At 53.1% G+C, this 12,763-nt stretch overlaps 1 protein-coding gene across 9 annotated transcripts in view; it reads left to right on the top strand.

The window, feature by feature from the left end:
- Positions 1-12,763, top strand: part of PAX2 (paired box 2) — a 91,493-nt gene that overhangs the window by 62,071 nt on the left and 16,659 nt on the right. For all 9 annotated transcript variants that reach the window (XM_057531424.1, XM_057531423.1, XM_057531425.1 and 6 more), the window contains 2 exons: positions 7,664-7,839; positions 10,030-10,156. In XM_057531424.1, coding sequence (XP_057387407.1) covers positions 7,664-7,839; positions 10,030-10,156 — 303 coding nt within the window. The remainder of the gene's footprint in view (positions 1-7,663; positions 7,840-10,029; positions 10,157-12,763) is intronic.

Genomic DNA, 12,763 nt, shown 5'->3' with positions numbered 1-12,763 from the left:
CTCCAGGGCTGGAAGGCTGGGCAGAAGCTGGTCTTGCTCAGAGCCAAAGCTTTGGGGCAGGTTTCCAAGGACTTCTTCATGCCCTCCTCTTGAGCGTGGCTTGGGGTGACTGGCCAGGGCAGTCCCACGGATCATCCAGTATAAGGACAGGAGACCATGGGGAATGTCATCCCACCTCCTTAGACAGACAGTGTTTGCATCAGCTTCTTCCCAGCTCATGGCTCCCCCATTTCTGCCTCTCTCCTCCTTCTCCTGTCTCCTGCCCTTCTCTCCTCACCCCCTCATGCTCCTTCCTTTTCCTTTCTCCTTCCCACTCCCCTCTGCCCCCTCCCCTCCCCGTTTTGTTAATCCTCGCTCTTCTCCCAGCCAGGAAAGCAGCCCCATTCCTCAGCCTCCCTACCTCTCTCCCCGTTCTCAATCAGATGGGAGGCCAGGGTGGCAGCCCAGACCTCGCGGTCCTGCGCCACTGTGGGGGTGGGGCCGGAGCGACACAGGCGGGCTGCCCTGAATGACAAGCGGGGATATTGATCGCATTCTGAACTCAGCCCAGCCGATAGAAGGTAATTAATGACTCCATTTGCCTCAGCACCAAGGAGAACAATTGAGTTTGAAACTGCAACAACTGGCAGCTGGGGAGACTAGGGGCGGCCTGGGAGTGAACCCCTCAGAGGAGGAAGGTGGCGTTAGAGGAGCTAAGACAGGGAGAGGGGGCAGAGGCCACTGGTCAGACTGGGATGCAGCAAAGAGCTCCCACCCGGATCAGCGCCCCGACCCCTCCTGCTCCCCGAAGGCCCCTAGAGGCTGAGGTCCATCACCTACTGTCCCCACTTCCTCCACACGTTTCTCTTTTCTTCCTGTATCACTTTTCCAGGTCATTTTTGGTCTACAGGGGAAATGAGACTGACTTTCCCTGAGATTGCTTCTTGTTAGCTGTATGAAGCACGCACATGTTTTTCACTCTCCCTCAGCTTGTTTCTTCGTTTGTAACATTGGATTAATGGTAGCTCTTCTGCAAGTGTTATGTGGGAATTAGAGATAATGTGTAATAAAGCACCTGGAGCCTGCCTAGTACATAGTTAGTGCTCAGTACATGACAGTGATGATGATCTTTGACAGGGAAGGCAAATTTGATAGAGTGGAGAGGGCTTTGGAGTCAGACATTCCTCAGTTCAAATCCAGCCTTTGGCTACTTTCTAGTTGGATGATGTTCAACAAATAATTTTGCCTCTCATCTGAAAGATAAGAATGATACTAAATACCTCGTAAAAAGTGAATGGATTTAATGAGTGTATGTGGAAGACCTAATATTGTCAGTTTCCCCGTAGATGGGTAGATGTGTGTATTTGGGCTTGGAAAACTGAAGTTAATATAGTTCTTTGCTATACTTTAAAAGAATTCCTCTCAAATGCCTAATTCCTACTTCTTGGGGTTTGGTGGGCAGCCCCTATTCCTTCCACTTTGATTTTAATGAGACTTGGTGCTTTCTGACCAAGGAAATGGCACTGTTTCATTCTCTCTATTACCATCACCCCCACCTACCTTTTGGTCAGCACACAAGAATTTCTCTTGTCCCTTGCAGGGACTGCTTTGGAGATTCAGGTACAGTGTCAACACACAAGGAAGACAGAACACTTCTGTTTTGTCCCTTGTCTCTAGCCCTCATCCCTAATACGTGGTGTTCAGTGCCTGTCCCCCTCCCCAAGCTGCTGAGACCTCACCGGCCAGCCCTATTCATGATTGGCTGGCAAGAGGGTTCTGGCCTGGGGTCAGAGGGGTGGGAGGTAGGGCTCTGCTCCAGGGTGGCCCAGGAACCGATGGGGAGTGACAAGGTTAAGTGAATGAGGAAATCACATCTTTTTGTTGAGGAGTAAAAGCCATTTTTATTAATGATTCTAGAAGTGGTATGTGCTTCTTGTACAAAGCCTGGATCATATAGAAAAACTTAGACGAGAAGAAAAGAATTTGCTCATGATCAGGGAGTAATCACTGTTACCCTGTGGGTGGCTCTCCTTCCAGTTAAGGTGATCTTTGGTTTTACAATTCTCTTCTTTTGCACGGAGATCAGGGCCCCACTGCTGGATCCCAGGCTCTGCACATGGGCTGGGAAGGCAGCTGCAGCTCCTCATTGCTGCTCAGGCTGCAACTGTCCACGGGCATCTTCCCTGTGCCAGGCTCCCTGGTAGATATGCCCTTGACCTAGCCACTTACCTTCATTTATGCTGCACTTCATTTACTCTGAGCCTCAGTTTCCTCACCAGTAAAAAGGGGATTATAATCCCTACCTACCTTGGAGAGTAGTTAGGAAGCCCAAATAACATAAGGTCTATGAAAGCTTTTGTTAACTGTAAGCAAATATGAAGTGGTCAGAGGAGAAGACAATATGAACCTTTGTTCCCTTTGAAAGAATAATCTACGTCAAAGTTTTAACTCAGCAGTTTGTTTAATTTAATTAATGTATTTATATCCTGCTTCATTCCGAAAAGGACTTATGGTAGCTCCTTCTCCTTCAGAGACGCTACGGCTCATGCCATAGTGGACAAAGCACCTGGAATGGGCTCCAGTTCTGAGGGTCCTACTACTCAGTTGTGTGACCTTGGACTGGTCACCTCCCCTCCCCCACCTCACCACCCACCCTGCTAGTTTTCATTATCTTAAAATGAGGAGTTTGGACCAGGTGTCCCCTCATCATTCTGGGCAGTCTGGGCTCGGCCAGCTCAGGGGCCATAGGCGGTAGCCTCAGTGTAGGGAGGGTGCAAAGTAGAAAAGGGGGGATGCTGGGAGGGATGCAGTGTCCTGGATGGGGCCAAGTGGCCCTCAGCTGGGTCCCCTGGGTTTGGCACCCGGGCAGCAGAGTGAAATGATGTGGAGAGCAGGCTCTGGAGTCACACAGACCTGAATTCAAATCCCGACTGTCATTTACCAGCTGCATGGCCTTGGATAAGCTGCTTAACCTCTCTTTGCCTCAGTTTCCTTATCTTTAAAATAGGTATTATCACAGCACCTACCTCGCAGGGTTGTTGGGAGGATTAAATGGCATGTAACAAGCTCACAGTACTGTGAGCTGCTAATGGATGGTGGCTGGGCAGGGGACAGCAGAACAGGACTGAATCCTCCACATATGGGACCAACGAGCACAGCGTATCTTCCTTGCTCTGGGAGGTCTTACTAAACCTTCGCAACCACATTTTCCAACCTCAATCTGAAAATGTGGCCTGAGAGTGGGAAAGAATATTGGAAATCAGAACTGCTCCGGAAAGTCCGGGACATGCGGCATCATACTCCAGCCCTCCTCTTGGAGCCCTGACAAGGGATGGGCTGGTTTTCCCGTCAAGGTGAAGGCTGAGGGCTTGCTCTGTCATTTAGGAAAGGCCTTCCCTGGAACCAAAAATGAGCAGATAGACCCACTTTATCCCACTGTTTGCGACCAGGGCCGTGGTGTGGTGAGTCCAACATAGGGGCCATCTCTGGGCCCAGTTCTCAAGCAGCCTCTGCCAGCTGCCTTGGATGGCAGTTCTGCAGCTCCAAGGTTAAGTTTCACTCTTAACTGGGAACACGGTGTGCTCTGTCCTTGGGTAGAAGTACCATAGGTGGGCAGGAAGGTGTTAGTGAGAGTGGGAAGGGCCTCTGTGGACCAGAGTCAATGCTGCTGGAAGCTAGCAAGCAGCGGGGCAGGTGAAAAAGGGGCATGAGTCTACCCAGGGGCCTGTCGTGGGTCTTCCCATATCCTCTGACAGCTAAGGATGTGTGGGACTTGCCTGACAAGTAACTGGGTGTCCTGGGATGCTAAGCCAGCCAGGTGGCTGGTCCAGAGGCCTTCTGCCAGGGGTCTGGCTTTGAATGCTACCCAGGAGAGCCTCGTTCATTCATTCATTCATTCACTCATTCATCCATTGAGTATCAACTCTGTGCCCAGCTCCATGCCTGGCACTGGATCTACAGAGATGCACCGGTCATGGTTCCTGCCCACAGGGGACTCCCAGCCTGGCTCCTTGGCGCAAGGGGGTGGGTGCTATCTCATTACTTTCCTTGCTGCTCACTCTGCAGCCCAGATCAGGAGTTGCTTCTGCCTCTTCCTCCATGTTAGCCCAGCTCTGCCAGAGAGCCCTTCAGTGCCTGGGCCTGGCAGTGTCTCATAGCCCAGCTCCATCCGTCTCCCTTGCTGCCACCTCTGAGACTCTACCTTAGGAAGCCCCACCCGAGCCCTCTCTCTCCATATCCTGAGGAGGTCCCTGCAAGTGGGTGGTACTGACAACAGCTTTGTTTTCTCTTCCTTTTCAATTCTCTTCTTTTTTCAATGTTCTTTTTTCTTTTCTGCTCTTCCTCTACTCTCTTCTTCTTTCCTCCTCCACCCTCTACCCTCCAACCCCACCTCCATCCACGCCCCGGGCTACCCTCCTCACTGGATACACAGGCTTCCTGGAAAGCAGAACCAGCTGGGTTATTCCTTTAGCAAGGGCTCTTAGCCCAGCCTGTGCTTCCTGAGGCGTCTGGTGTAGGAAGCTTCTTCCCTTTCTTCCTCTCTCTCTTTCTGCCCTGCCTCTGCCTCTGGGCTTCCTTCTTCCCTGAGCTTCTCCTCCTTGGACCTCTGAGCCCAGGCTTCTCCCGGCCTCCTTCCCTCACTCCCTTCCCGCCCTTCCTCCTTGTCTTCACTCCTCCCTTCCTTCTCTAGCTGAGGGAAGGGCACCACCCTGGCCTCTGGGGAGAGCCTGGGAGAGCCTGTGGGCCCTCTGGCTGATTTGGGGGACACTGCCTCCCTGTCCCCCACCAGTAATGCCACTGCCCTCTCCCTGCCCCTGTGGCTGTCCTCCCTGTTCCCCAGAACTTTCTTTGTGCTCCTTCGCCATTCATCATGACTGCTGCCTTTCCCACCTCCCTATCACCTTCCTTCGCCTTTGAGGAGTTTCCTCAAGCCTCCTGCAGCCTCCCTTGGTGGTTCTCTCCTGCTTGCATCAGACTAGTTTGCTTTTCTGCTCCTCTAGCACCTTCTGTCTCTTCCTTGCCCCACCCTCTTCCCTCTCCTCTTCCTCCCTTTCCCCAGACCCTCGGCCACCTCTTCCAGTAGCAGCCATCCTTTTGCCTTTCCGTCCTCCCTCCCCCTTTCCATCGCTGCCTCTGTAACCTGTTTTATCACCAGGGCCTGAGTATACAAAAAATAAATAAATAAATAAAAAGGTCAGTGAGTGGAGGGAGCAGCAATAACCCCTAAAACAGTACTATCAGTGGAACATGATTGATCAATTGAATTCCATAGCGGCTGAAAAATGTGGGATTAAGTAGTGTATTATACGCACAATGAGTTGAGGCATGATGTTCATTTCAAGTTCATTTCACCGGCCTCTGCCACCAGATCAGGCAATCAATAGGGGCAGCAGATATCATATATCACCTCTCTGCAGGCTGGGGAGAGAGCACCATAATCTCTCGCAAATTTAGAGTGACAGATTTGTCAAGATCTGAAGGCCCCTGAATAAATGAAGGAAAAGAGACTCCTCCAGCCAGTGACCTGAGGACAAAGCTTCAGTTCAGCCCCTACACACACACACACACACGGGCTGGGCCAAGCCACACACAGGCACGTACACAGATTTACACAGAGGCATAGTATGAGTCTCACCACACATATGCACACACCCATGCACATAACATGTGAGCCCATGTTCACAGACAAATGCATTTTACTTCCCAGGACTCATTGGTGACACTGCAGTAACCACACACAAAGACACTTGCTGTCTCCCTCTGCTCTGACAGAAGTGCTTCCCAAGAAGGTAGGAGGAGTCCAGCAAGAGAGAATTAGACACAATAGAACATGTAAATAGCCCCAAGGGGTAGCATTAAGATGATGGCACACCCCTGAAAGAGAAGCAGGCACAGAAGAAACATGGGGGGACGTGGGCTCACACTCCCCATGCAGTCACACACGTACACAAGCGCCTTTTCAGAAAGGCTCTTGGACTGTCACTTACACATACCCAGACATTTATTTATCTGGATGTTTATTCGTGTAGAAATGCATGTATACAGAAAATACACAAAAGGGAAAAATAAATATGTCACACCCTAACTCATATAGAGAGATGCATACACTGCCTCTAAGACAGAAAATCATTCCAGAATCTTACACAGAAAAAACACAACAACCAAGTTTTGTGGCCTTAGGAACATAGGGAACATAGAAATATCATCAAGGCTGTCCTTGTGTCTGTCTGTCCACCTCAGACATGATCCTGGTCTCCATTCTCTCTCTCTCTCTCTCACACACACACACACACACACACACACACACCCTTTCTTTGCTCTCCCACCCCCTCCAGGATCGAGTGAAGACAGGAAGTCCCATTAGGAAAGCAGACCCCCTTGCTCCATCTGGGAGGCCAGCAAGAGAGGATGGCTGCAGGTTGAGGTTAATCAATATGTAATATTTTCTATGCTCTCCTGAATGATACTGTACGGTGTTACTGTATATAATGCAATATTGATTATATCATATCGTATAATCACCTATAAACTGATATATATAACAGTCCCAGAGGAACACCCTGGGGCCTACAGCATGGGCTGGCTCCAGGCCCAAGGCTCCCCAGCTGGTCTTGGGCTAAGGAAGCCAAGGAGTGGCCAAGCTGTGGCTGGGAGGACCCAGCTTTGGGCCTGGGGAGTTGCAGGGTGGAGGGTCAGGGAGTGTGGGCACAGCAGGTACTTGGCCCGCTGTGAACTCTGAAAACCCCAGTGGACCGGGATAGAGGGCAGGTCCAGGGAGGGAGGGGTAGCAGAGTGGTGGGAGGCCTGGGGAGAGCAGTACACAGACAGGACTGGCCTGCAGCCCCAGGGAGCGGGCACTTTGTGGCTTTTCATACATGGGGCACCACCGTGGCTTTTCATACATGGGGCAAGTCTCAGCTCCCTGTAGAGACTGCAGGAGGAACCAGGCGGCCAAGGAGCTGGCCTCTGGCGGAGCCTAGCCAGAGTCCAGGTCAGGGATGAGCTGAGGAGGGTGTCCCGGGCACAGCAGCATCTACAGGGATCCTCTCTTCAGTCTCTGCCCAAGTTGCATTTCATGACTCACGTGCCACCTGCTGTCCTCCTGCTCCAGTCTCAGGCCTGGCCCAACGCAAGCAGAGTGCCTCAGCTGGGCCCTGAGTCCCTCCTCCCTCGGTGGTGAAGTTAATTACTTCACCCAGTCTCCATGTTACACTCAGCCTCGGAGATTTGATGATTTTCCACCCTTGGAGTCAGTGGAACTGAAATTCATCTCAGAGCCGAGTTCAATTCTCCACAGGCTCGGTAATGCTGGCCCGAGACACCCAGCTCCTCCCCCAGGCTGATCCGGGCCGGGGGACAGAAGGGGTTCAGGGGAGACATGCCCTGGGGAGATGGCCCCTGGGAATCCCTCTGGCTCCACCACCTCTGCCTAGTCCTTCCCACGCCCCCGAGTTGTGACAGCTTCCCTTTCTCTTCCCAGGACATTCAGGGGCTCTGGCTCTCTCAGCCAGGTCTCTGAGGCATGGCCAGCCCCTGGGCCAGCCCCTCCAGCCTGAAAACTGGGAGTAAGGGGTCCCAGCAGGGGTGCAAAGCCCTGGGGGCCGAGCCAGGTGCCCATCCCCTTTGCCCACTGTGTGCCTCTGTTGACCTGCACTCATGCCCCGAGTGTCCCTGTGTCCTCCAGATGTGTCTGAGGGCTCAGTCCCCAATGGAGATTCCCAGAGTGGCGTGGACAGTTTGCGGAAGCACTTGCGAGCCGACACCTTCACCCAGCAGCAGCTGGAAGCTTTGGATCGGGTCTTTGAGCGTCCTTCCTACCCTGACGTCTTCCAGGCATCAGAGCACATCAAATCAGAGCAGGTGAGGAAGGAGCTTTCTGCCTGCCGAAGTGGAAAGGGACTGGGCAGAGCAAGGCCTCTGGAGGACGTGCACACGTGGGTCAGCCACACGCACACCCAACATCGTGTGTGCTGCCTTTGGGTGCGCCGTGTGAACACAGTCACACAGGGACATTATAGCAGAGCTAAGAAAATTGTGGTAGTATATGGTAGTTAGAAAGGGTGAGTTCTGGGAGCGAGTATGGCCGTAGGTAAATCTTATCCCCTTTCATTTTCAGTTCTATCCTGTTTCCCCTGTCTGTAGAATGAAGGGCTTGGACAGATGATCTGACAGGTCGTTTCCAGCCCTGCCATTCTGTGCTTCTGGCATAGAGTACTCAGGAACGTCCCTTGCCTAAATGCCCCTAGGGTCCTACAGACAGTCTGAGTAAGCCTGGGGCGTCAGGAGGTGAGCCTGCTGTGCCTGCCTCCTGACAGCCTACCCCTCAGACCCAATACTTCCCACAGATGAAGAGCAACCCGGAACACACAGTGTGGGATGCAGCCCACAACACACCAGCACATTACACAGCGTAGAAACACATCTCCTAACTGCTCCCATTCACCTGTGTACACGTGTTCACAGACCACCGCCACCCACCTGCTTGCTGCCCACCCGCCGCCCAGCCCACAGGACTCATAGCACAGCCCATCAGCCAGTAGGTGTGCACGCCCCACAGACCACCAGCTCAACGCACTTCCACGCCCGCCTCCACCCACACACCAGGACAGCCCACTGTGTACACACCCATTCCCCTCCCACTACAGCCCAGGCCAGGCCCACGGCCTCAGCACAGCACAGCCTGCCATGTGTGCACACTCGGGCACACACCCGCACGCACACGCACCAGCGCAGCCGCACAGACTGCACAGCACAGTTCCACTCTAGGACTCCAACAGCTCCCAGCCATTCGCCTTTCTCCCCGCCCGTCCTTTTATCCCGTAAGCTGTTTGTCTTCATAAAACAAAAATCAAAAGTCTTTTTAAGGTGCCCTGAGCCATAAACCAACAAAGGAGGAGCCGGCCGAGGCGGGCGGCTTGGTGCACCCTCCCCGAGTCCCCGGCTGTATTACAATGAATAACCTTTATTTACTTTCATTAGACTATTAAACACCAGCACAGTCATTTTTCCCCCTGAAACTCAGAGCAGGGCCCATAAAGCAAATCCGAAGCCTAATTGAGTTCATTTTAATTTCTCTCCGATCACAGCGAATTACTCTGGTGATAAATCAGGGGGCAGCTTCACCCCCAGTAGAAGGCCTAATTTGCAGCTAATTACAAAACTGATTTCTACAGGAAGATCAATACGAGAAGGAATTGGAAATGACGAGGCAATCCTGTCCAGCCAGGGAGGAGAGGGGGCCCTCTGGGGGGGCCAGGAAGCGGAAGGGAAAAAAAAACGGACCCGAAAGAGCAGAAAATCAGTTTTAATTTAACGTAATATTAATCAGAGCAACTTTTCCTGCTTCGTGCGGGCTCCTGGTCAGCCCAGCTCTGGGGTCTGGCTTGGCGGTGGCTGCAATAAAAAGGCAATTACCCGAGTGTTTCAGGCAGGACACCCTTTCAGAGTCAATGACTGGCCCCCTCCCACCCTTCTGTTAGCCATGTGGACTCTCCCCCTCCCCAATTTCATACCCCAGTGCACAGGCAGAGAGCGAGGGGCCCGTGAGGCAGTCTTTGTTTGTTTTTTAAAAAGGGGCGCCGGCACCCGGTCAGCCAGCCCAGCAGTGCCAGGCTCGAGGCCCCACTAGGCCCTTCCCCCAGCTACTGCCTCTGCCATCGTGTCAGGGTTCGCCCCTCCTCCCCAAGATTCCCTACCCCGGGGGACCTTAAAACACCGCTTGCCTCTCAGCAGGGGGATTCCCACTGCTAAACCCCGCCCTTGGGGCTTCTTAGACAAGAGAGATGCTACAGAGATGTAAAGGGTGCTGGGATACCCGCTGAGAATGTACAGGCTGCACCTCAGCTTGCCAGAGTCAGGTCTGCCCCCACCCACACACAACTCTCCATCATCCATTGCGCCCACCCCTCCCACACTCCCCGCCCTCTGCCTGGCCATCTCCTTCCACCCCATCTGGGAGGGCTCCCCGTTCCTCCTCCCCATCTGCACACCAAGCCTTCTTTCTGCATGTGTACGTCAATAGTGAGCTGTCTCTTTTCTCTCTCCTCCCAGGGGAACGAGTACTCCCTCCCAGCCCTGACCCCTGGGCTTGATGAAGTCAAGTCGAGTCTATCTGCATCCACCAACCCGGAGCTGGGCAGCAACGTGTCGGGCACGCAGACATACCCGGTTGTGACCGGTAAGGGGGCTTCCAGGAGGGTGGGAAACTGCTTTCAGTGGGGGGCGCCTCAGCCCATGCCACCTGGGGCCCAGCGTGACAAGTGGGCTCCCTGCCATGATCTCTGTAGAGAGAGTGAGTCTCCAAAAACCAGGGTGCTTCCTGAACAGATGTGTGCAGATGTGGGAGAAAAAGCCGTGGTCAGGGTCTCTGTACGCTTCAGCCTGGAAAGGTCAAAGCCAGGAGGGGCTAGGGCTGGTTCTTTCTGCCCATCCTGTTGCCTCTTTCTTTGCCTCTTTTCTTGCCTCCACCAAGGTGGCCGGAATTATGAGCCTCTTGTTAGGATGTGTGCAGGAGAATGAGGGCAAATAGGCCGGGCTGGCAAGAGTGGAGCATGAGTGCCCAGTGTCGAGTCTCCACACTCCTGTGTCCCCAAGGCTCCTGGGGGACCTGCTTTCCTCTCCTCTGGGCAGCCTGGTGTGCCAAAGCTGTGGCTTTGGGCTTCAGAGCGTGGCATCTGGCTATGTGGTTATAGGTAAGCTCAATTATTTCAACCCTTCTCCAGCTTCCCAGAGAAATCACTAAGACGAAGGCTTGATTTCAAGGCCAGGCAGGGTCCGGACTGTCCCTCAGTCAAAATGCAGGGGGAGGGGGCACCCAATCCAGGTGCTGGCATGGATGAGGGAGGAGTAGCAGAAGCAGCTAGAGGGGAAGAAGGCTGAGGTGCAGCGCAGTATAGAGCCCAGCTGATGAAGCTCCAGGCCACAGAGCTGAGGGCTGTGGAAGGCGCCTGGCACTGCAGAAGGGTTTCCGGGCCAGGAAAATGCCCAAGTGGGAGAGACACACATTGAGGTGTTATTAAAATTCACCTAATTATTCTGGAGACACTAAAGCCAATGTGCCGTTTGTTCCTTGGGAGACAGAATGATTGAGAAGGGTCTTGGTGGCGATTGGGAGACACTGAGGCGTTACCTGCCGACAAGGCGAGCGGAGGTGGCCTGGGGGCCTGGCAGCAGCCAGCGTCACCAAAGACAGGGAGCGGGCATGGCCCCACTGGAGGACAGCACGCTGGCTCTGACTTGGAGCTGTTCTGAGCACGGCTCAGGTCTGAGATGGGCTGCGAGTGGCCACCTGGCCTCCACCTGGGGGGCTTGGGAGAGCCCTGTTGTTAGCTTTCCCAGATTCTCCCTAAGGGGTGTCCTGGTACAGCTGTTTCTGGCCTGGACAGAGTCGAGCTCTTTGGCTAGGCAATCAGAGGTTGAGTTCTGGAAGTGTCGGAGACCTAGATGGGCTTTTGGGAGTGACAACATAAGCTGGGTCAGGATACAGCCTATGATCAACTGGCCCTCGGCAAGAACCCTCCATAGCCCAGTTCGGAAGCTCTCTGAGCTGTGGGTATTCTGACCCAAGAAAGAGTGATGGTCCAGCCCAGGCCATGTTTCTCCTGATCTGCTGAGAGTTACAGTGGTCACTTCCCAAAAGTGGCCCACCCCAGGCAGCAGCAAAACAGAGCCCAGGAGACTTTTCTCTAACCCCAGCTGTGCTTCCCTGGGCCCAGGGCCACAGTCTAGAAGGCAGAGGCTTCCTGGGGTGGAGAGAAGGATCTTTGGGGTAGGGTTCCTGCAGCAGGAGAACTCAGGCTGGTGCAGAAAAGTGCCTCCACCTTGAGCATCCCCCACCCGCCTCCCCCCCATGGCCCTGGAACGGTCCCAGCTCAGCCTGGGAACATCTCCGGCTGATCCATCTGGATCCAAGTGTGAGAAAAGTTCATTTCAGACCCAGCTTGACATTCCCAGGTGGCAAGTTAGCACTAACATCTCAATCTGTATGCGACATTTCAATCAAGCCAGGAGTAACAAAAGCAGAACCATTAACATTCGGAGCTGTTCACCAGTGGTAATGACAGGGAAACTCGCTCAGAAACTGGAAATTACCAAAAAGAGAGAAGTGTGTGGAGAAGTGGGGGAGGGGTGGTGGGAGGGGGGAGGGGCAGGGAATGATTTTTCTACACTTAGGCCAAGATCCAATGTTTGGATTAATGGTGCCATTACCCGAGAAAGGGCTACAGATTATGCTCATTCTTAAAATGTTTTTGCTGGCAATTAAATGGCTGCAGTTATTGATCTTTGTTGATTTTATGTCCTCCTAATTTGCATAATCTATTAAAGATGAATGATTCATGATGTGTTTATTATGGGGATGAACAGAATTTGCTGGAGGTACTGTCAAGGTGAGAAACAGGGCAGTGCCCAGAGGCTTCATGGATCATCTCAGGAATGGGTCCAGCACGTTAGCCTTCGGGCCAGGAGTTTGCGGGTAGCAGTGAGCAGTGATGTAGAGAGCAGACCAGAGAGGTGGATTTCGGGTGAGATTTTCTAGAAAGATGTTGGCATCTAGAACTGGGCTCCAAGAATAGCTGAGATACGGGAGGGGCTTTTGGTGTATTTGTAAAAATTGTCCTCCAAGATTCTTTAAGAGCTTATTTGGTTGGAGAGTATGAAGGGCTTTGGTGGAGGAGGAAAAGGGGTGGCATTTTCCGGCAGGTGATTCTGGCCAGGTATGTGCTACAGGTGAGAGAGCAGGAGGGCATCCTGCGGCCACAGCCTGGCTTGAGTGTGCCAAGATGTT

The sequence above is a fragment of the Balaenoptera acutorostrata genome, chromosome 16, assembly GCF_949987535.1.
Source record: "Balaenoptera acutorostrata chromosome 16, mBalAcu1.1, whole genome shotgun sequence".
Taxonomy (NCBI): Eukaryota; Metazoa; Chordata; class Mammalia; order Artiodactyla; family Balaenopteridae; genus Balaenoptera; species Balaenoptera acutorostrata.
Note: the sequence above shows the minus strand (reverse complement) of the source record. Positions and strands in the feature narration are given on the sequence as shown.